Raw genomic sequence first — 24,879 nt, forward strand, 5'->3', positions numbered from 1 at the left:
CAAGGTGAAAAGACAACCCTCAGAATGGGAGAAAGTAATAGCACATGAAACAACTGACAAAGGATTAATTTCCAAAATATACAAGCAGCTCATACAACTCAATGCTAGAAACTTAAACAACCCAATCAAAAAGTGGGCAAAACACCTAAACAGCCATTTCTCCAAAGAAGACATACAGAAGGCTAACAAACACATGAAAAGATGCTCAACATCGCTCATTATTAGAGAAATGCAGATCAAAACCACAATGAAATATCACCTCTCACCAGTCAGAATGGTCATCATCAAAAAATCTACAAACAATAAATGCTGGAGAGGGTGTGCAGAAAACGGAACGCTCTTGCACTGTTGGTGGGAATGTAAATTGATACAGCCCCTATGGAAGATGGCATGGAGATTCCTTAAAAACCTGGGAATAAAACCACCATATGACCCAGCAATCCCACTCCTAGGCATATACCCTGAGGAAACCAGGGTTGAAAAAGACACATGTATCCCATTGTTCATTGCAGCACTATTTACAATAGCTAGAACATGGAAGCAAGCTAGATGCCCATCAACAGATGAATGGATAAAGAAGTTGTGGTATATATACCCAATGGAATATTACTCAGCCATAAAAATGAACACATTTGAGTTAGTTCTGATGAGGTGGATGAACCTAGAACCTATTATACAGAGTGAAGTGAGTCAGAAAGAGAAAGATAAAAATCGTATTCTAATGCACATATATGGAATCTAGAAAAATGGTACTGAGGAATTTATTTACAGGGCAGAGCTGGGAATACCAGACCACCTGATCTGCCTCTTGAGAAATCTGTATGCAGGTCAGGAAGCAACAGTTAGAACTGGACATGGAACAACAGACTGGTTCCAAATAGGAAAAGGAGTACGTCAAGGCTATATATTGTCACCCTGCTTATTTAACTTATATGCAGAGTACATCATGAGAAATGCTGGACTGGAAGAAGCACAAGCTGGAATCATTGCCAGGAGAAATATCAATAACCTCAGATATGCAGATGACACCACCCTGATGGCAGAAAGTGAAGAGGAACTAAAAAGCCTCTTGATGAAAGGGAAAAAGCTCTGAGAGTGAAAAAGTTGGCTTAAAACTCAACATTCAAAAAATGAAAATCATGGCATCCGGTCCCATCACTTGATGGCAAATAAATGGGGAAACAATGAAAACAGTGGCAGACTTTATTCTTGGGCTCCAGAATCACTGCAGATGGTGACTGCAGCCATGAAATTAAAAGACGCTTACTCCTTGGAAGAAAAGTTATAATCAACCTAGACAAAGCAGGGCGTTACCTGGTCGAGAAAGGTCTGTTTAGTCAAAGCTATGTATTTTCCAGTAGTTATGTATGGATGTGGGAGTTGGACCATAAAAAAAGCTGAGCACTGAAGAATTGATGCTTTTGAACTGTGGTGTTGGAGAAGACTCTTGGGAGTCCCTTGGACTCCAAGGAGATCCAACCAGTCCATCCTAAAGGAGATTAGTCCTGGGTATTCATTGGAAGGACTGATGATGAAGCTGAAACTCCAATACTTTGGCTACCTGATGTGACAAATTGGAAAAGACCCTGATGCTCGGAAAGATTGAAGGCAGGAAGAGAAGGGGACGACAGAGGATGAGATGGTTGGATGGCATCACCAGCTTGATGTACATGAGTTTGAGCAAACTCTGGGAGTTGGTGATGGACAGGGAAACCTGGCGTGCTGCATTCCATAGGGTCACAAAGAGTCGAACATGACTGAGTGACTGAACTGAATTGACGCTGTGGAAATAATGTATAGTGTGTTTCTTCTGATTAGATAGGTTGAAGTGATGTCAGATTGATTTGTTTTTTTAATATCTTGTGGAAAAATTCATAAATTTGATTTTTAAAAATTCATGATTTGAGAGAAAATGGGAAAAGATTATGTATGAGGAGTCACAAATCCTTGCATTTTCCCTCACTGATTTCCATTTACCTTCTTTCATTGAGCTTTACTTTTCCTTATCTATGCAATTTACATTCTAGTTCTCTGGCTTCTAATATAGCTATTTGCTGATAAACAGTACCCTTTTAGTGTTTAAATTCTAAAATCACAGCTGGCCTGTACATTGAATATATAGTAGGAAAATAATTTTGGTGTTGGATGAAATTAACATATTGCTTTTAAAATACTTTGACATTTAAGGAAAAAACCCATATATGCCCATTGTGAAAAACAAAGCATTTATTTATTTATTTATTTTACTTTACAATATTGTATTTGTTTTGCCATACATTGACATGAATCTACCATGGGTGTACATGTGTTCCCCATCCTGAACCCCCCTCCCACCTCCCTCCCCATCCCATCCCTCTGGGTCATCCCAGTGCGCCAGCCCCGAGCATCCTGTATCATGCATCGAACCTGGACTGGCGATTCGATTCACATATGATAATTTACATGTTTCAATGCCATTCTCCCATATCATCCTGCCCTTGCCCTCTCCCACAGAGTCCAAAAGACTGTTCGATACATCTGTGTCTCTTTTGCTGTCTCGCATACAGGGTTATTGTTACCATCTTTCTAAATTCCATATATATGTATAAGTGTACTGTATTGGTGTTCTTCATTCTGGCTTACTTCACTCTGTATAATAGGCTCCAGATTCATCCACCTCATTAGAACTGATTCAAATGTATTCTTTTTAATGGCTGAGTAATACCCCATTGGAGAAGGCAGTGGCACCCCACTCCAGTACTCTTGCCTGGAAAATCCCATGGACGGAGGAGCCTGGTGGGCTGCAGTCCATGGGGTCGCTAAGAGTCGGACATCACTGAGCGACTTCACTTTCACTTTTTACTTTCATGCATTGGAGAAGGAAATGGCAACCCACTCCAGTGTTGTTGCCTGGAGAATCCCAGGGACGGGGGAGCCTGGTGGGCTGCCGTCTATGGGGTCGCACAGAGTCGGACACGACTGAAGTGACTTAGCAGCAATACCCCATTGTGTATATTTACCACAGCTTTCTTATCCATTCGTCTGCTGATGGACATCTAGGTTGCTTCCGTGTCCTGGCTAGTATAAACAGTGCTGCGATGAACATTGGGGTTCTCCTGTCTCTTTGAATTCTGGTTTCCTCAGTGTATATGCCCAGCAGTGGGATTGCTGGGTCATATGGAAAGCATCTTTTTGTTTGCACAATATATTCATGTAAAACATTTATACACACTCAAATTCTTAGCATACTTTGAATGGATGCTTTTGTTTTACAGAAATGGGATTATACTCTGTACTCCTAACTTTTTTCTCTCTAGTTCATATGTTTTGGGTATCTTTCCATGTCATTAAGATCTACCTTATTTTTTTAAGAGACTGCTTCATAATGCATAGTGTGACTATTCTATTAACATAATTGATTAACTGCTGCCCTATTGATTGTTTTTGATGTCTTGCTGTTGCAAACGGTTTTACTGACGATTTTTGTTACCATCTAATGTACATATGAAAGTATTCCTGTGATTGTTTCCCAGAATATAATACCTTTTAGAGACAGCTGAAACAGAAGTTTATTTTTTGAACTATTTAACATATATTTTAAAGTCAGTTAATTTTTTAAGCCAGTAATACTTGAAATTAAGTATTTTGTCCTAAAAGTACCTCTTTAATGTGAAAAAATTGTTTTTTTGTTTCCAACATAAATGTCAGAAATTTCATAGCTAAATACACCTAAGCTTTTGTGTCTTAACCATGTTCTCTGGCTTTTGGCTGTGATGAAATTTAGTATTTTGGATATTATTTTTAGAGGCACTCCCTGTTGTTAATAGTTTTAAAGACTTTCCTTCCTTTATTCAAGGTTCTGTTGGTGCAACTAATATGAATGAACATAGTTCCCGTTCCCATGCCATCTTTACAATCACAATAGAATGCAGTGAGAAAGGTGTTGATGGTAACATACATGTCAGGATGGGGAAGCTTCATCTTGTAGATCTTGCTGTAAGTAAGGGGATGCTAGTTAAGAATAACTCTTGTAGTTTCTTTTTATTTTATAAATGAGTAATAACTCAAGTGAAAAGGAGTGATTTTATATATATATATATATGTTTTATATGTGTGTTTAACTTACTATTAATTATGGACTGTTTCTAACCTATACAAAGAATAGTATAATTTTCCATGTACTCATCACCCAATTTTAATAGTTATCCGTTCATGTCCAGTTCTATTTCTTCTCTACCCTCAGCCACTTCTTCCCTTCCAGTATTATTTTGAAGTGAATTCCAGATACCATATTAGAGTTTTTACTGTTAATATACTTTTTTTTAACTTTGGGAAGAATATTCTGTATTTTTTTGTTTTAGCTTTACTTCTGTCTCTGTTTATTGCTAGGGTTCAGAAAGACAAGCAAAAACTGGAGCTACTGGACAGCGCCTAAAAGAAGCTACAAAAATCAATCTTTCGCTTTCCACCCTTGGTAATGTTATTTCTGCCTTGGTTGATGGAAAAAGCACTCATGTACCTTATCGTAACTCTAAATTGACTCGTCTTCTTCAGGATTCCTTAGGAGGAAATTCAAAAACCATGATGGTAAGACTTAATTGGTTGTTTAGTACCATCAGGAAAATTTTAAGATTCTGATTTATGCCAGCAATTGATATACATAACATTTTAAAAACTATCGATTATTTCACTTTTTAAAATTTGTGGTTATTTTGACTCATTGGAAAAGACTCTGATGCTGGGAGGGATTGGGGGCAGGAGGAGAAGGGGACGACAGAGGATGAGATGGCTGGATGGCATCACTGACTCGATGGACGCGAGTCTGAGTGAACTCCGGGAGTTGGTGATGGACAGGGAGGCCTGGGGTGCTGCGATTCATGGGGTCGCGAAGAGTCGGACACGACTGAGCGACTGAACTGAATTGAACTTTCTAGCACACCATGTGTGCTAGCCTATAATTGGATTGTTTGGAAACCCATGGGGTGATGCCCTCTTTTTCACAGGCAGAGTGGAAATATGTTCCAGAATTCTTTGATATATTCATAATGGTAGTAATTTTAAGTGTGTTGGAACTTCCCTGGTAGTCCAGTGAGTGATTAAGCTTCCACTGTAGGGGATGCTGCAGTTTCCATCCCTGGTCAGGGAACTAAGATCATGCATGCCATGCAGCATGGCCAAAATATAAATAAATTTAAAAAATTAAAATAATAAAAATAATATTATAAATATTATTTATTTATAAAAATAAATTAAAGTTTTAAAACTGTATCACATGTACAGCAAAATGTTTTGTGTTCCTAATTCAACAGTGTGCAAATATTGGGCCAGCAGATTACAATTATGATGAAACCATCAGTACATTGCGGTATGCTAATCGTGCTAAGAATATTAAAAATAAAGCTAGAATTAATGAAGATCCAAAGGATGCTTTGCTTCGTCAGTTTCAGAAGGAAATAGAAGAACTGAAAAAAAAGCTTGAAGAAGGTAACGTTTTCCTGAGAATATTAATCTTAATGTTGGTTAAAAATGTGTTTTTAAGCAATAAGTGTTCTAATAAAACCACCCATTAAGAACTCTCTGAACCTCTGATATTGATGTTTAAGGGAATATTTTTGCAAAGTAACTTGCTACTTACATTATTAAGCATTTTCACAACAAGCTTAAGTAAAATTATGTAATATTTGTGTAGTGATTTAAAAATTCATTTGATTTAAACCTCCATCTCAGTCCTCATGATCTTTTGTAAAGATTTCATATGACCACTTATTAAACAAGGAATTTTTGATTCTCTCTCTATGAGTGAGTTCTACCATACATGTAATTAATTATGACCAGAGTTCTTTGTAATAGATCCCAGGCACTATTACTTGAAGTAAATAAAGCAATTACAGAGTTATGGGTAAACATTGTTTGTTGTTTGTTGTTGTTGTTCATTTGCCAAGTTGCATTCCACTCCTTGCAGCCCCATGAACTGCAGCACACCAGGCTTCTCTGTCCACTGTCTCCTGGAGTTTCCTCAAATTCATGGCCACTGAGTCAGTGATGCTATCTAACCGTCTCATCCTCTGCTGCCCCCTTCAGTCTTTCCCAGCATCAGGGTCTTTTCCAATGAGTTGGCTCTTTACATCAGTTGGCCAAATTATTGGAGCTTCAGCGTCAGACCTTCCAATGAGTATTAAGGGTTCGTTTCCTTTAAGATTGACTGGTTTGATCTCCTTGCAGTCCAGGGTCCTCTCAAGAGTCTTCTCCAGCACCACAATTCAAAAGCATCAGTTCTTGGGCACTCAGCCTTCTTTATGGTCCAACTGTCACATCCATACAGGACTGCTGGAAAAACCATAGCTTTGACTATGTGGAACTTGGTTGGCAAAGTGATACCTCTGCTTTTGTATCTCTGCTTTTTCATACGCTGTCTAGATTTGTCATAGCTTTCCTTCCAAGGAGCAAGTGTCTTTTAATTTCATGGCTATAGTCACCATCTACAGTGATTTTGGAATCCAAGAAAATAAAATTTGTCACTGTTTCTACTTTTCCCTTCTATTTGTCTTAAAGTGATGGGACCAGATGCCATGATCTTAGTTCTTTTAATGTTGAATTTTAAGTCAGCTTTTTCACTCTCCTCTTTCACCATCATCAACAGGCTCTTTAGTTCCTCTTCACTTTCTGCCATTAGAGTGGTATCATCTGCATATCTGAGGTTGTTGATACTTCTCCCAGCAATCTTTATTCGAGCTTGTGATTCATCCAGCCCAGCATTTCTCATGATATACTCTGCATAGAAGTTAAATAAACAGAGTGACAATATACAGCCTTGTTGTACTTCCTTCCCAGTTTTGAACCAGTCAGTTGTTCTGGTTCTGTTTCTTCTTGACCTGCATCCAAGTTTCTCAGGAGGCAGGTAAGGTGGTCTGGTATTCCCATCTCTTTAAGAATTTTCCACAGTTGTGATCCACACAAAGGCTCTAACATAATTGGCGCATTGACTGCTCATGGAAACCCAGTTTACTATAAGTAAAAATTGATTGCATGGCCTTGAAAATATGCTTTCATATTTAAATTTGAACATGAGATTCTATTTTGGAAATCCTTTTCTAATATGATATAATGTTAGACGTTTAGAAAATTTGAAGACCTCATCATGAGGGTGAGAAATTTACTAACCATTGTTAGGTGGTCAGTAACTCCCTGAATCTTAATGCTATGAACTAGCTGGCACAGGGCTCCGTTGCATACCTGGTGAATAAAGGGCTTTGAAATTGCCTTTCTCCAGTCTACGGGGAAACTGGTTAAATCAGATGTAAAATCCAGATCCAGACATCACAAACATTTGAAGAAGGTGCTGATTCAGTAAATTTGAGTAAGATTTTTGAGGAAGAGCTATAATTTAGCTGCCTCTTAGATAATGAAATTTGGTATTTTAACTGTGACCACTAGGTGGTATTTATAGTCAGTATGTTTCAAAGATGTAAAATTTCTTAGATTTGTTAGTATTGAGTTCATACCTTTATATTTCTGACCCAGTTTTTACATTTTAAAAATTGTGGTAAAATATATAATACATAAAATTTACCATTTTAACTATTTTTATGTTAAGTTTATGTTAATGTGCTTAAGTACATTGGCATTGTTCTTCAGCTGTCACCACCATCCATCTCCAGGACTTTTTAATAATCCCAAAATGAACCTCTCTCTGTACCCATTAAATGCTAAATCCCCATCCCTCTCTCTCCCTCAATCCCTGGTAACCATTATTCTACTTTCTGTCTCTATGAATTTGACTATTCTAAGTACCCCATATAAGTAGAATCATACAATATGTCTCCTGTTGTGTCTGGCTTATTTTACTAAGCATAAGGTCCTCAGTAGTCGCCCATATTGTGGCATGAGTCAGAATTTTCTTCCATGTTTCTTTTTATCCTTTCATCTGTTAATGTATACTTGTGTTGTTTCTACCTTCTGACTATTGGGAATAATGCTGTTATGAATGTGGATGTACAAATACCTGTTCGAGTCCTTGCTTTCAGTTCTTTTGGATATATATCCAGAGGTGAAGTTGCTAGATATTTGGTAATGCTAACTTTATTTTTAATAAACTTCATTTTATTTACACTCTTAGGACATTTCTTATAATCCAGTTAATAGAGTTGATCATAGGAGTAATCTAAAAATAGGCAAAACTATTAAAAGAATAACTTTTTAACTTTTATTTCAAAATAATTTTAGGTTTATAGAAAACTCACAGTATAGCAAGGAGAGTTCCTATGTACCTATTACCCAGCTTCTCCTGATGTTAACATCTTACATTATTACACCAGGAAATTTACAGTGATAGAAACTTATTAATTAATCCATAGATTCTTACTAGAATTTTGACAGTTTTCTCTTCAGTACCCTTTTTTTTGTAGTTCAGGATCCAGTTATAGATCATGCATTGCATTTACTGATAGTTGTCATGTCTGTTTAATTTCCTTCAGTCTCTAATTCCTCAGTCTTTGTAATCATGACATTTTTGAAGAGTATTGGTCATATATTTGTAGAATGTTCCTCAATTTGAATTTATCTGTAGTTTTCTCATAATTATTCTGCAAATTTTCACCACTGAAAGATTCCTTGGAGAAGGGAAAGGCTACGCACTCTAGTATTGTGGCCTGGAGAATTCCATGGACTGTATAGTCCATGGGGTTGCAAAGAGTGAGACACAACTGAGTGACTTTCACTTTCACTTATCATAATTATTCTGCAAATTTTCTCCACTGTAAATTTATTTTATTATTTCCTTTGTAATCAATTTATATCTTGTGGAGATATACTTTGACACTATACAAAACTTCTGTTTCTCATCATACTTTTCTTCCCCTAATTTTAGCATCCAACAGTAGTTCTGTGGATTTGCTCAGTGATAATGTTTTCTTCCCATTTTTCTTTCTAATGTTTAGTGTTCTGAATTTTAGTGTAAGGAAAATCAGTCTCCTCTCCCCTATTTGTTTGAGTATTTTTTAATGTCAGTATGGACTCATGGATATTTATTTTAGTCTGTGGGTTTATAATACAATAATATTATTTATATTACTGTTCAAATTGTTCCAGCTTTGGCCATTAGGAGATCTTTCAGGGTAGTTCCTGTATCCTTTCAGCATGCTCTCACCAGTTTGTTTGCTTATCACTTCCTCATTTTCTGGCACCACAGATGTTTGGGGCTCATTTTTATATTTTTCTTACCTTGTTCTTAAAATCATCTGTTTCTCCCTGGTTCCTTTCATTGGAGAATGGTATTTAGAAACCAAGATTTAGGCATTAGGTGTACTCATTGCTGCCAGGGTGTCATTGTTTCTGGACCTGAAGAAATATATGTTTAATGAATTTCTTCTCCCAAGACTCTGAATTCTTTCCACTTTTTGTTTTTTAGGTTCAACTATTCTGAAGGAGATCAGCCCTAGGATTTCTTTGGAAGGAATGATGCTAAAGCTGAAACTCCAGTACTTTGGCCACCTCATGCGAAGAGTTGACTCATTGGAAAAGACTCTGATGCTGGGAGGGATTGGGGGCAGGAGGAGAAGGGGACGACAGAGGATGAGATGGCTGGATGGCATCACTGACTCGATGGACGTGAGTCTGAGTGAACTCCGGGAGTTGGTGATGGACAGGGAGGCCTGGCGTGCTGCAATTCATGGGGTCACAAAGAGTCGGACACGACTGAGCGACTGATCTGATCTGATCTGATTATGATTAGTATACATTTTACTCCCTCCCACCCAGTTATTTTTATTTTCCTAGACATTTCATATGTGGACAGTGGTAATTTCAAGTAACTACTTTGAAGGTGCCATAGTACTGATTTGCATTAATATTAGCTTTGTAATTTCCTTTTTAAAAATTTTTTTTAGATTAACATATTTGTTGTACAAATAAGCCCTTCTTCTATTACTTGATGCGATATAGTCCTAAAAGTGGGATCATGTGTTAGATGATAGTTGTATGGCTCTTAAAATATAAAAAGGTTGAATAAATTATTTAAAATCTTAGAGATTTTCCTGGTGGTCCAGTGGATAAGACTCCATGCTCTCAATTCAAGGGACCCAAGTTCGATATCTGATCTGGGAACTAAGATCCCACGTACCGCAACTAAGCCTGTGCGCCATAACTACAGAGCCCACGTGCTGTAGAGCCTGCCAGCTGCAACTGGAGAAGCCTGCACCTAGTAATGAAGACCCAGTGCAGCCCAAAAATAAAGAAGCAAAAGAAATGAGCCAATGAGATGTGGCATTTATAAAAATAAATAAATGAAATCTTAAACAGAAAACTGAGGAAAAAATGCTTTCCAAAAGTGATCAAATTTTTCAAACATTGAAATAATACCTCTAACATGTAACATTTAAAACTGTAAACTAATCACTTTAAAGTTTAAATAGGTCAAAGTCTTAAATTCTCTTTCAGTTCAGTTCAGTCCAGTTACTCAGTCATGTTCTACTCTTTGCGACCCCATGAATTGCAGCACACCAGGCCTCCCTGTCCATCACCATCTCCCGGAGTTCACTCAAACTCACGTCCGTCGAGTTGGTGATGCCATCCAGCCATCTCATCCTCTGTCGTCCTCTTCTCCTCCTGCCCCCAATCCTTCCCAGCATCATAGTCTTTTTAAAGTTTAAATAGGTCAAAGTTAGGGTTGGGGTTGGGGTTAGGGTTAGGGTTAACTCACTTTTTCCAATGAGTCAGCTCTTCACATGAGGTAGCCAAAGTACTGGAGTTTCAGCTTGAGCATCATTCCTTCCAGAGAACACCCAGGGCTGATCTTCAGAATGGACTGGCTGGATCTCCTTGCAGTCCAAGGGACTCTCAAGAGTCTTCTCCAACACCACAGTTCAAAAGCATCAATTCTTTGGCGCTCAGCTTTCTTCACAGTCCAACTCGCACATCCATACATGACCACAGGAAAAACCATAGCCTTGACTAGATGGACCTTTGTAGGCAATGTAATGTCTCTGCTTTTCAATATGCTATCTAGGTTGGTCATAACTTTTCTTCAAGGAGTAAGCGTTTTTTAATTTCATGGCTGCAGTCACCATCTGTAGTGATTTTGGAGCCCCCAAAAATAAAGTCTGCCACTGTTTCCCCATCTATTTCCCATGAAGTGATGGGACCGAATGCCATGATCTTCGTTTTCTGAGTGTTGAGCTTTAAGCCAACTTTTTCACTCTCCTCTTTCACTTTCATCAAGAGGCTTTTGAGTTTCTCTTCACTTTCTGCCGTAAGGGTGGTGTCATCTGCATATCTGAGGTTATTGATATTTCTCCCGGCAATCTTGATTCCAGCTTGTGTTTCTTCCAGACCAGCGTTTCTCATGGTGTACTCTGCATATAAGTTCTCTTTAGGAACTTTAAAAATAAAACCTCTGTGTATATCATATCTATTTCTGAGGCTAACATATCTGATATACTCTCTAGGAATATTAAAATAAGGTTTGTTTCGGGCACAAAAACTTAATGAAGAAAGTTGATATAGGCCTTTCCTGAATAGGCAGTGACCTGGTACAGAATAAATATCATTGTATTAAATTTCTGTTCAAGGGGAAGAAATATCAGGCTCTGATACCAGCGGTTCAGAGGAAGAGGATGATGAAGAGGGTGAGGTTGGAGAAGATGGAGAGAAAAGGAAAAAAAGAAGGAGTAAGTTCATTTCAGTGTTCTAGAAATTAAATGAAATTGCTGCCTAATGATGGTTTAACATTTCTAAGGCTGTTGAGTACATGCTTTTTATTTTGCTATTTTTTTATTGTGGTAGCAATTTGAACAGAGGATTTGCTATATACCTGGTTAACTTTGCATTATTTTTTCCTCCTATACTGATCTGTTATTTCTAGATGAATCAGCATACAGTATGTTCTAGTTTTTTATACTACTTAGAATTATAAAAATCTGTGATAGTGGATATTCCATTTTTTAATTTCATGTGGGATTTTAATGTGGGGACTTTTATCTGTGTTAGGGATCTGAATATTTTAGAAAGTTAAGATAATGTGAATTTTTTTCAAATATGATTAAGCTTTAAAAGTCATTGAATTTTTAGTAAATTTGTAGAAGGATTCTATTATATAATAGCATGTAAAATGTATTTTCTTTATAAAATGTACTGATCTGTTAACACAGTGTTCGTTTCCAAGTATCAATTAAAACTGTATATTGTGATAAAGATATAGATGACAGTGCAAAAGAAAGACAAACATTATAATGGCCTACATTTCAGATCTTTCTGTCTGAGTATTTATTTCAGAACTCTCTTCCATTAATGTGGATCATTGTTTTCAAGCTGGTGCATATTTTGCTTGTCTTAGTAAGATGTTCTTGCTGAAAATAACTCATCACTGTTTGATCAGGTGTCCCAAATTTAAAAGCCATAGGGAGTCCTTCAAAAGGCAGGAAAAATATAATTTAGAGCAAGAGTTGGCAAGTAGTCTGCTGACCAAAATCAGCCCACCACCTGTTTTTGTAAATATAGTTTATTCAGCAACCATGTTCATTTGTTTACATACAGTCTACCGCTGTCTTCACATGTGTCTGTATGGCCTGTGAAGCCTAAAGCACTTATCTTCTGTCCCTTTACAGCAAGTGTTTACTGACCCTTGATTTAGAGAAATGGTTTTGTGTCCATACATATTTTTTCAGAGTAAGCTATTTAAAGCTAAAACAGATAATAGATTTGTTTAAAAATGAAAATTTGAATTTAGAAAAATGCCATTGCTTACTTACTATATTAAAATATTTAATAGTAACGTCTTCCTTCAAGGCTTAGAAATTTCCAAAATTTCAGTAAGCCTTCTAAAGTTTTTCTGTGAAACTTTAAACATGTATATCTGATAGTTTGATGTTTTGGAGATTAAAGAGTGAAATTAGAGACATACCCAAACTGTTTGTGTTAAAGGGTAATTTATCATTCCTATAACTTTAATTGTGCATGACTTTTAAGCTCAGTTTTGTTAGTTTATCAACGTAAATGGTTTAAATAGACTTACTTGTCACCAAGTGACTTATTTTTTATTCTTGTCATTCCAAACCTCTGAATTACTATACTTTAAGTGAATAGTGAGGTTTGCCTACAGTGGATACTTAAAGGAATACAGTTTCTAATTCCCCTGTATCGCTTTGTAATTAGAGAATACTATATAGACTGCCAAGACTGATTTTAAGGGAAAGTAAGTTTTGGTTCTTTAATACAAAACTTGATTGTCCTTTAAAATTCTTTCTCTGTGTATGTGTTCATTTTCTTGTTTCCTCTTTCTTTGGTTCCCGTTGGGCTCATTTCTTTGTCTTCCAGGCAGTAGCAGCAGCAGTAGTTCAGACTCCACATGTTCTGTCATAGAGAAACCTCTGGATAAGTTCTTGCCTAGTGAGTGGTAGCTCTTAAATTCTCTAACAGAGCTTTGGCTTTTCCATAACTCATGGGCTTCATTTGAGAAATGCTGCACCGCTCCCTGTCATGACTTAAAGAATACATGTTGGACTTCTCAGTAAAACAAAGCATGTGGTGATTTTTCCTCCCTTCTTCATTGCTTCCAGTTAACCATAATTGTTAAAACATATGCTTAAGCTTATGTTTGAGACAATGGAAGAGAGATTCATGCTTTTGCAGTTGAGATAATGTAAAGAGAGCTAGTAAGCTGTATAGGAGAATAACTCTTAAGGTTCCTTTTCATGTTTTGTCATACTCCTAGTCAGTGTAAAGGACCTATCTATAATAACAAAATTCTGAATTTCATAAGGTACACATTATGTTTGGAAGTACAGTGGTGCCAATTATAACATATCTTGTAGTTTAAAAGATTTTATGCTTTGGCGTCCTATTCTTAGGGGTAACTTAAGACCAAAAGCTCCCAAATAAAGAAAAATGTAAAGTTTGAAGCAAGTAAAAATAAATTGAATGGTATTTTATATCAAATGACCATTTATCTCTATTTCTAAATGACCTGATTGATTTTAAGAAACTTTCTATGTTATGATTAGAGAATTCAGATCCACAAGAAATTGTGCAGGATCTGTCTTGACTTATTTCAAATCTAAAGCTTTTTCTTAAACCATGATTTTGATAATTTTGAAAAGTATTATTAATTTTATTTATATTTTAGTTTCAGAAGAAAAGAGAATTGATGCTTTCTTGTACTAGCTTGCAGCTTACTGCTTTTTAAAGCATTATCTATATATTCTTACCTTTCCAAAACTAATAACAAAAGCATTTGGTTGTTGTTCTCATGCTTTTAGCTTTCTAGAGGAAGAATTCTGAGAATATTAGGAATTATTTTCTCTATTGTCCTTATATTTTTTCAAGACAGTTAATTTCATAAGCTAACTCAAAAGACATGACATTGCTTTAGAAACCATATAGAAGTCTCATTTTGTATTATAAATTGCTAAATGTAAGAAAATATCTGAGTGAGAGGTATTATAATTTAATTTTCTGTTTTAAAATTTTACTTTAATTCTTAAAAGGTATTTACATGAAAAATTGGTTATGAAATGAATTGTAGTTCAAGCAGTTTTAGTTACTCTTTGTGTACCTAGTGTATAATGTTAAGTTCTTTTGTTGCACTGTGGGTGTGTTGATGACGTGGAAAGATGGTTGCCCCAGCATGTGGTTGCTGTGTGTAACTTGTATGTACCTTCCTTTTTAAAAATATGAATGGCCCTTTTTTTTTAGGTGTTGTTTGCTTGAATCATCAATTGATCATTTACTTCTATAGAATCATTATAATTACTCTTAACAGTCTACTAATAGATTGAATGCAAGTTTGTTACTGTACAGGTGTACTTCACTTTATGCAATAAGCATTTCTTGAAAATGCTTATAAATCAAGTTGGGAAATCAGTTGTATTGGGAGGATTGCTGTCTTTAAAAATTCTTTATTAAGTGCTTCTGTTAGTTACATGATCACTGCAAATTTCTCTAGTTTATTTGTTTAGTTGGTTGAAGGTTTTGCGTTCGATTTTCTTAAAGGGGGGCACACCTGTAATGTATCCTTATTAGAGGTCATTGAATTGGGAAATTTTGAAAATGGACAGTGTGACTTCTGCTACTTTTAACTTACTAATTTTTAAAATTGGCTTTATTTCCTGTTTTGCTCTTTATATTACTTGCCAGGTCTTAGCAGGTTCCCAATTCCATGTCCTCCATTTGTTGCTCAACTGTTACATTTGCAAGTTTGGGAGTCAAGGTTGATTAGAAATATGATTAAATTAATCTTACTGTCCTTGCTTAAATTATCATCTCTGATTATGTTGAATATACTTTTCTTTTTGCATAAAACTGATCTATTTCAGTTTGTATAATGATTGTACTCCTATACTTATACTATAAATAAATGCTATAATACATTTTTCTTTGTTTTATAAAAGAAATAATGTTTTTTTCTTTTTTTCCTCTTCATCTCTGTGCATATGCTTCCTGTCTCCGATTTGCTTACTACTTCTTGTTGAAAGATCAAGCAGGTTGGTGTGATTGATTTGCACTCCACGTGGTACAATTATTTAAACTATAGAGAACTTTGTTATTTAACCACATTACAATTTTTTAATTCATTTTTTTACAAGGTAAGTATCTGTCTTGTATTTTAAAGTATATTTCAGCTTTAGCATTTTTTAAATTCCTTTTTTATTCAATTCTTTTTTAAAAAGCTTATTTCAGTTTTTATTAACAAAGGTATTAGGAACATTTTAGTTTCCAAATTATCTTCTTAAGGAAACAATTCTGAACTACTAGCTTGACAGTAACACATTGTATATTCTAGACCTAATTAACAAAATAAACAATAAAAATAAATATATCACCAGAACCACATGGCATAATCATTTCTCTAAATTCTTAAAGACCTAGTAAGCCAAATTTTAGAAATATAAATGATTTCATATGCAAGCATTTTTCTCCTTTTTTTAAACCAAGGACTCAAATGCCTGGTTATGTATGGCCATGGATACTCATGTAATGAAAATGAAGTTAATTCAATTAACACTTCCTAAAATTCTTCCCTTTAATTTTGCCTTGCCGAAGTTCACCTCAGTTTTGGTTAGAGGATGTGGTAGATGGGAATTAAAATATTATCACTCCTCTTTGGCTCAGTTAAATATTCTGTGGCATTAACATTCTTTTTAGATTTTTTTACCTGAAACTTTGTGTTAAATTTTTACAATTTTAGAAGGTTTTTTTTTTTTTTTTTTTTTTTGATTGGTTGGTTGGTTTGATTCATTAATATATTTTTAAAATCTTAAAAAAAAAATCCAAAAGTGACTTTTCATAATATCATGCCTTGTTAAAGTTGGTACATATCCACATTTAGCTTACAATAAATGCAATTCATCAGACTAATTCTGGCTAAAATAATATATTACTTAAATATCAGACTTTTGTAACTGAAACTATGTATATATGGTCATTTTTATGAAAATGCTGTGAGAACACAGTAAGATTTTTGCTGCTTAAACATCAGTTTGAAAATATTACCTGAATAATTTTGAATAAGTGAAGCAGTTCAGGCATAGTAGTAATTCATCAGTAGGCATGTGCTTTTGTATCTCTACACATATATATATTTTCTTATTTAGCTGCTTTTTAATGCATTTGGAAACTATGTATTTTTAACTAACAACACAGTTGCAACCCTAGAAGCCTAAAAAATGAATGTATGTGTGTTGAGGGGACCATTTCCTCTATACACATACAGTTTTCACACATACAATTTTTAACATATTTTCCATTTTTTCTTTACCATAATTTTAGAGTCTAAAGGAAATCATAATTATTTTAGTGCATACACTTACTTTATACCTGAACTTACACTTTCCCCCCTCAAATTTCTAAGAAATAGTTACTACTGATGGGAAATCCTTTCTAGGAATTCATTGGGAATAAGAGTTAAATTACTTTTTAATATTACTTTTTAGCAGAATAGTTCAGAGTGTTCAATACAGGTGATTGTGCTAAAAAAGCCAATAGAGTCAGGTCTGTAACCTGACTTTGGGATGCAATGAATCACACCACACCAAAGCATGAATTTGGATCAGTGCTTTTGTTTACTCTTTTATTTAACTTATTCATCTTGTGGCTTTAGTTTGCTCTGGACTTATATTTCTAAAAAAGTGAAGGGTAATGTATTTTAAACCTTTGGGGGTTTTATATGATTTTAACCCAAAGAATTAAAGCTTGTGAATGATTCATCATCTTGTGGTTCCTGAAAGAGTTTATTCAGATATATATATCTCCATCATCTTTATTTTTCAGTTCTCTTTCCTTGTCAGCATGTGGGGTTAGTTTTTGGGTGGAGACATTAACAGTTTATAAATTGTTCTACACTCTTCTGTGGTCCTTTGGGAAGGAAGTTAAAAATGACAGAAAGCTTTCAGGAGAGCCTCAGACCAGTTCTGCGAAAAATTTGATTGTTTTTTCTGAAGGAAAGTACATTTCAAAGAAATTGTATTACCAGAAATGAATTATCTTTAATTCGGTTTCATAACGAGTTTAATAAGCTGGTTTTTCTTTTTTTATTTTTCATTTTAATTTCATGATTTTGAAATTCATTAAATCTTTAGTGAACATTTACTATATATATATATAAACTGTGTTAGGCATTATAATCAAAATAGTCATTTGGAAATTATATTTCTAGCTGTATTATTTGATAATATTTCTACTTATATTTCACACTTGAAATGTTTACTCTGACTTAGGGAGATTTAGGATCCTGAATTTGACATAATAAGTTATTTTAGTTGTTCATTTAAGATTTGATGATATGTCATAACAGCTCAGCAACTAAAAAGTGACTGGTTAATTACTATGTAACTGTTACATAATTAGTATAGCATTACTTCCTTTAAAAGTATGCTATGAAATAAAATACTTTCAAGTAATTTTATCAAGTAAAATTTTTAAAAACCTCTGGAGATATATTCAGTGTTAAAAACGACTTGATATAAATTCTGTCTGATTTGTGTGTGACTTTTACTTATTCGTTCATTTTAATAAATTTTGTGGGAAGGTGTTTTGAGAAGTGACTTGATTTTGTACCTGGTTATCAGAAAAAAGTAACTAAATAATGATACTGCTTTTTTGGTGAAATATGTCATTTGGGCATACAGAGATCTTTGCTTTTTTATTTATTTGGTTTTCCTGTTAATCTCTCTCTTTTCCTACTCGTCTCATTTTCTCTTTTACGTACTTTTGTTCTTAGTTATCATTGCACAGTTGGACAACAGTTTGAATTTAGCAGTTAAAAAATCTTTTAGGAACATAATAAGTAGAAATAAAAAATACTGTTCAGTTGATTTCCTTAAAATGTTGAGATTTGATTTTGTATTCTTGAGGAGTGTATATTTGAAGGTAATGTGTATGTCTGAAATACTGACTCTGAAGTGATTGTTGCAATTAAATGACTCAAACAGGTAAAAAGAAAGTTTCCCCAGATAAGATGGTTGAAATGCAAGCAAAAATTGATGAAGAGAGAAAAGCACTTGAAACAAAGCTTGACATGGAAGAAGAAGAAAGAAACAAGGCTAGAGCTGAGTTAGAGAAACGGGAAAAAGATCTTCTTAAGGCCCAGTGAGTATTATTGAATTGAGATGAATTTGTGATTTAAATTTCTGGGTTTTTTCTTACAGTATGCATAAGCAAGAAAATTGAATTATGATTAAAAGCAATACTACTACCCAGTTGTGTAATTTGAGAGAGATGTAATTACATTCTTATTTTGAAATTATATATCTAAATTTTTGTTACATTTGGGTAAATTTAGTAGAATAGTACATAATTGATGGATATTGTGTATTCTCATTTTAATTAACAGACAGGAGCATCAGTCTTTGCTAGAGAAATTATCTGCACTGGAGAAGAAGGTAATTGTTGGTGGTGTTGATTTGTTGGCAAAAGCTGAGGAACAAGAGAAACTTCTTGAAGAATCCAACATGGAACTGGAAGAAAGGAGAAGAAGAGCAGAGCAACTTCGTAGAGAACTTGAGGAAAAAGAGGTGATGTGAATTTTTATTGTTGGTTGATGTTTCATCTGAGGGATTTACTTTTATAGTGAAAAGCTGAGCGTCTATAGTCTTAATAAAATTTTAAAGCATATCTATGGATTGCTTTGAAAGATAATACTTGCTAAACATTTATATCATTTGTTAATTAAGCTTTAATGAAGAAAATTATTCTGAAGTTCACCACTTTTTGTCATAGCAAGAACGCTTGGATATTGAAGAAAAGTATACCAGTTTGCAAGAAGAAGCACAAGGAAAGACCAAGAAATTAAAGAAAGTTTGGACTATGCTGATGGCTGCAAAGTCAGAGGTTGATCTCTTAGAAATTACCTGTTATTGTTGTTTGAATTTTTTAGCTTTGATTAAGTATGATTAAGAATCCTAAAGGAGTCATAAAGTGTGCTTACAATTTTACAGAAATAAAATTTTCACCTTTATGTGCAATTTTAAATTTCATCTGTTAAGTTAGTAAAAATAGTTTATTTCAGCTTTAACTACTAATGTGGTGGAGTGGACAGTGATAGTGTTATAATATTCTGTCCATTATTTTTGTGAAAGAACTGGGTAAGCTTTTACAAAGTTTCCTTGACTACTGCCCTGTCAGATGAAATTGTTTTGTATTTAAAATCTTACTTGTCCTTAGTATTTTCATTGATTCTGGTAGATGGCTGATCTCCAACAAGAACATCAGAGGGAAATTGAAGGCCTCTTGGAGAACATTCGACAACTTAGCCGGGAACTGAGACTTCAGATGCTTATTATTGATAACTTTATACCTCAGGATTATCAAGTAAGTGGGAAGTTCTTTGACTTAAATATTAGGTCATTGGCTGGGGTTAAGGACTAAAGAAATGCAATTTCTAATTTAATTAGCAGTAAATATTTACATTTCAGTTGTTGCTGATAAAATTTTCTTTAATTCCATCACATTTCACTCCAGCTGTTAACTTTTTTTAATATATTATTCTCCGTTTGAGTAACTAAGTATCTGAACAAGAATTCCTCATTCCTTAGGAGGAAGGCCAGATTCATGTAATTCATGTAAAGGCATAGGTCCTATTTATTTTTTCAACATTCTTTATCCTATGAATAGAATAAACAGAACTCCTGTGCTAATTTTTTTTTCCTGTTTATGGATGCTAATTCTGTGCGTTTGAGGTGAAATGGTAAAATAGACATATGAAATTTACCATCTTAACTTTTTAAGAGTACATTTCATTAAGTACATTCACAATATTGTACAATGACCACTACCATCCATCTCCAGATAGATGCTAACTCTGAATACTACTATAGTTTTAAAATCAGAGCCTCTATTATTCTTTTCACCAAATATCTCTTTCCAGTACATTTTAGTAGACTTTAACATTGATTTTTAAATTTTATTTTAAATCTTTGTACAGTTTTAAGAATTGTCTAAATATAAGCTTTAATTTTTTTTCTTTCTTTTCCTTTTCTTTCTTTTAAATCTGTGTACAGTTTTAAGAAATTTGTCAATATAAGCTTAATATTATTTTCTTTTTCTCTTTAATTTTCTTTTCTTTCTTTCTTTCAGAATTAATATTTGGTTCACAGTACACTGTCCTTGATGGTCCTTGGATGGCCTCCTTTTATTTACTTATTTTGTAGTTAACTTGTCACCCAGAACAAAATCTAGGACCATTATAGTGACCTATTTTTAACCAAATGGTTTCTCTCTCCCCTCTTCCGTCCCTTTACCTCTTCACACTCAAGGTATCCTGAATCCTAAATTCTTTATTTCCTTGCTTTTTATTTTTATATAGTTTAATTGCATCTACTTATATTCCTTGAAGGTATATATTTTTAAATTTATAAAAGGGACATCGCATGTGCTTGCTCAGTTGCTCAGTCATGTCCAACTCCTTGCAAACCCATGGACTGTAGCCTGGCAGTTTCCTCTTTTCATGGGATTTTCCAGGCAAGAATATTGGAGTGGGCTTCCATTTCCTTCTCTAAGGGATCTTCCCAACTCAGGGATTGAACCCTCATTCTCCTGTGTCTCCTGCATTGGCAGGCAGATTCTTTACCACAGAGCCATCTGAGAAGCCCAAAAAGGGCATCATGCAATACATAATGTTTTGAAACTTAACTTTTTTCACTTAATATATTAAGATTTTAGTTCCATGTTTAAGTCAGTATTTTAAATGTTACTAAATATTAAAAGTAGATCATCTTTGACTCTTTTAAAAGGAAATGATTGAAAACTATGTCCATTGGAATGAAGACATAGGAGAATGGCAGCTAGTGAGTACTAACCTTCATCCTTTTATGAAACAGTTAATGGAATACTTCCTATAGACGGGAGTTGTGCTGGCCACAGTGGGGAGGTTGGTCCAGAGGGTGAATCAGATGATCATCCACTAGGGTGGATAAGATGATTAAAGGTTACAACACAGAATATTCAGGAGAGATGGTGGTATTGGTTGGTGTGTAGGACCGAATGACCTCTGGGTCTACCTTTCTGTCCCAGCATTCAAGTCATGTTTTGTTTTTTTTTTAAAAAAAAACATTATTTATTTACTTTTTGACTGTGTTGGGTCTTAGTTGCCCCATGGCATGTGGGGTCTTAGTTTCCTGACCAGGGGTTGAATCCACATCCCCTGCGTTGGCAGGTGGATTCTTAACCACTGGACCACCAGGGAAATCCCTCAAATCATGTTTTATGAGTGTACCATCAGAATATCTCATAGTAATTTACCTCATTCATAGTATTAATTGCTAATTAAAATAATTCTCCCCCTCTTTTTTCCTTTTTTGAGAAATGTGTTGCCTACACAGGAAATAACATGAGAAAGCAGACTCCAGTTCCAGATAAAAAGGAGAAAGATGTAAGAGTGCTTTTTTTTTAAAAAAAAAAAACAAAAAACAAATTACAGTTGATTCTTTATAAGAATATGGTCACTAAATTGTGTTATCATGATATCTGTTAATCAGCTCTGCTGAAAATAGGCTAATCTTTTGAGAGTAGAGGCTCTAGAATTGGGTGATTATTAGGACAGTTCTGCTTACCTGCAGTCATGGGGGCAGCTTATCATTTCTATATCACAAGAGGGGCATGGAGTCCTCTTCAGAAACTCACCACCTCTCTGGGTCTTGGGAATTTGTTTAGGGACTAGAATGTGTCTGTCCCTCTCAAAGCTGGTCCTAATCTTAGGTTAACAAGAGAAAGCAGCAGCTTTAGGGAAAAACCAACAGTTTTTATTTACTACTGAGGAATTTATAGTGGGTCAGGGCTTCTTCACCAATGATTGGTGAATACATTTGAGATATATGGCATTAGAAAAATATATCTGTAGATATTTATTTGGTTTTGTCTCTGGCTTTTTCCTAGAAGTTTATTCAGCATTTTAAATCTTCCCTCAAATCTGTGTGTTAGAATGTCTTATTCCTTTCCTTTATATAGCCCTTTGAAGTGGACCTTTCTCATGTGTATCTCGCCTATACTGAGGAAAGCCTTCGGCAGTCCTTGATGAAATTAGAGAGGCCACGGACTTCAAAGGGAAAAGCAAGGCCAAAGACTGGGAGAAGGTAAGAACTGTCTTTGGGTTCCATGAGCCAAGGCAATGAGATTTTCTTTTTTTTTTTTTCTTTTTTTTTGAGATTTTCAAATTAGGTACATTGATGCTAAAGCTGAAACTCCAATACTTTGGCCACCTTATGCGAAGAGTTGACTCATTGGAAAAGACTCTGATGCTGGGAGGGATTGGGGGCAGGAGGAGAAGGGGACGACAGAGGATGAGATGGCTGGATGGCATCACCGACTCAATGGACGTTGAGTCTGAGTGAACTCCGGGAGTTGGTGTTGGACAGGGAGGCCTGGCGTGCTGCGATTCATGGGGTCGCAAAGAGTCAGACATGACAGCAACTGAAGTGAACTGAACTGAAGGGAAATTTAATTAACATGATAGTGAAAGTCACTTAGTCATGTCCAAGTCTTTGCTACCCCATGGACTGTACAGTCCATGGAATTCTCCAGGCCAGAGTACTGGAGTCGGTGATCTTCCCAACCCAGGGATTGAACCCAGGTCTCCCTCATTGCAGGTGGATTCTTTACCAGCTGAGTCACAAGGGAAGCCCAATTAACATGATAACTATTTAACTAAATAATTCAAGTCCTTATGTAGTTCGGATTTGAGTGAATAAAGATCTGGCTAAGGAAATAAGGTCTTCAACTTCTTTAGCCCTCCTGACTAGTAGAATTTATTTCTAATTTACTTTCTTCTTTCCAAATGTGTAATAAGGCAAATTCCTCGATCTTTGTATTAATTTTTCTAGTGAGATGCCAATTAATTTGCCTGGTTAGACTCTCAAGGTATTGTATTCAACTGATTCATTTTTTCTGTCATGAACATTGCCTCAGGAACCTTGATTTCCTCAGTTACCAGTTAAAGAAAACTTCTCTGACTACCATTCCCTCTCCTTTGTGGTCTAGTTTTGACTGTTGAGTAGTTTAAATGTATTGTAATGTAGCCCAGGAAACCAGGATATGAAATTGCTGGGCTGGAGCTTGTTTATTCTCTCCCTTCCTTACATCAAATACTGTTCAGCTTAATCAAACTGACTGTAAGACTTTGGGCCTAAAATGATAGGAAATAATAAGCTTTTATTTTTCCCTACTTTGAGTACATAGCCTTCATCCTACATGTAACTCAAAAGTCTTAAGTTTTAATGTTTTTGTGTTACATAATCTTATAGGCATAACCTAACTTTTATAAATTTTGGAAGGAGAAATCACATATTAAAAGTATACAAATTTTTACGTTCTCCAGCATTTAGATGTCAGACATGAAAAGCTTTTCATATGCCAAAGGAAGCTATGCATGTATTATTAATGAATGAAGCAAATTGGTTCAAAGAAATACAAATTCCTCTAGATCATTAAGTTTTTCACTTTTAATGGAGGTGTTTTCCTCCTAACTTTACAGTTATTAAAAAAAAAGTAACAGGTAAGTGTGATGATAAATGGTAAGACAGCTGGCCTCAATGTAGGAGAAAAATAGGCATTGATGTGCTGGGATAAAATGGAACAAAGTGTGGTCTGAGGAGCTGCTACCCTGTTTCTAGTGAGTTTGGGGGAAGAGGGCCCATTGTTTCTGGATCTTCCTATGTCAAAGGAGAAACCAGAAATAAGAATTATTTATATGAAGTCTCTGTTTTTAGTCACTTTTAAGAAACTATGTGGACTTAAAACAGCCAAGCAAATAATAAGATACTTGGATATAGATTTCAGAATACTCATTTTAAAATAATGTACTTTTTTGTTAGTCTAAAAAAAAAAAAAATGTGAGTGAACATTAGATGAGCCAAACCCAGCACCTCTGTGTACCAGAATTAGCCTGCTGTGTTATTAAAACAGTAAATGGCCATAAATATAGACAAATATGCACATTAAATGGTTTTTTGATATTAGGTTACATTACTTGATAATGTTCAATGTGATGTTCCTCATTAGAAACACATAGTTCAGTGTACTAAGCAAAACTGCAATAAACATGATACATTAATGGAGCATTTCCATCAGTTCCTACACAGTCATCTATGAGGTGTTGCTTCAGGTGATTTGTGGCTCTGATTTTCACTGAATAAGCTGGAACCTTTAGCACACTCCAGAAGAGATAATCAAGGAGTTCAAATCTGGCAGGCATGCAGACCACTCGGCCTGTCCACATTGTCTAGTCTAATTTATCATTTACTCATTCCCTCATCACTGTGGGTGGTGGAGTGCAGTGCCATGCTCTTGGGCTCACTCTAAGTGATTTGCCCTAGCCTGAAAAGGCAGGCATTAATTGATCTCTTAACATAGCATGTCAAACCTTGACTGGTTTCTAGATTCTCTGGCTGCTTGATATTATCTACTACATAATGTAAAGTG

The 24,879-nt window shown here is 35.1% G+C and overlaps 1 protein-coding gene across 4 annotated transcripts in view; it reads left to right on the plus strand.

Annotated features, from left to right (window-relative positions):
• Window positions 1-24,879, plus strand: part of KIF3A (kinesin family member 3A) — an 89,928-nt gene that overhangs the window by 61,968 nt on the left and 3,081 nt on the right. For all 4 annotated transcript variants that reach the window (XM_055547834.1, XM_055547851.1, XM_055547841.1 and 1 more), the window contains 11 exons: window positions 3,836-3,975; window positions 4,369-4,566; window positions 5,289-5,463; window positions 11,544-11,642; window positions 18,399-18,555; window positions 18,800-18,980; window positions 19,186-19,296; window positions 19,651-19,776; window positions 21,198-21,251; window positions 21,767-21,835; window positions 22,411-22,535. In XM_055547834.1, coding sequence (XP_055403809.1) covers window positions 3,836-3,975; window positions 4,369-4,566; window positions 5,289-5,463; window positions 11,544-11,642; window positions 18,399-18,555; window positions 18,800-18,980; window positions 19,186-19,296; window positions 19,651-19,776; window positions 21,198-21,251; window positions 21,767-21,835; window positions 22,411-22,535 — 1,435 coding nt within the window. The remainder of the gene's footprint in view (window positions 1-3,835; window positions 3,976-4,368; window positions 4,567-5,288; window positions 5,464-11,543; window positions 11,643-18,398; window positions 18,556-18,799; window positions 18,981-19,185; window positions 19,297-19,650; window positions 19,777-21,197; window positions 21,252-21,766; window positions 21,836-22,410; window positions 22,536-24,879) is intronic.

The sequence above is a fragment of the Bubalus kerabau genome, chromosome 1 (assembly GCF_029407905.1).
Source record: "Bubalus kerabau isolate K-KA32 ecotype Philippines breed swamp buffalo chromosome 1, PCC_UOA_SB_1v2, whole genome shotgun sequence".
Classification (NCBI taxonomy): Eukaryota; Metazoa; Chordata; class Mammalia; order Artiodactyla; family Bovidae; genus Bubalus; species Bubalus kerabau.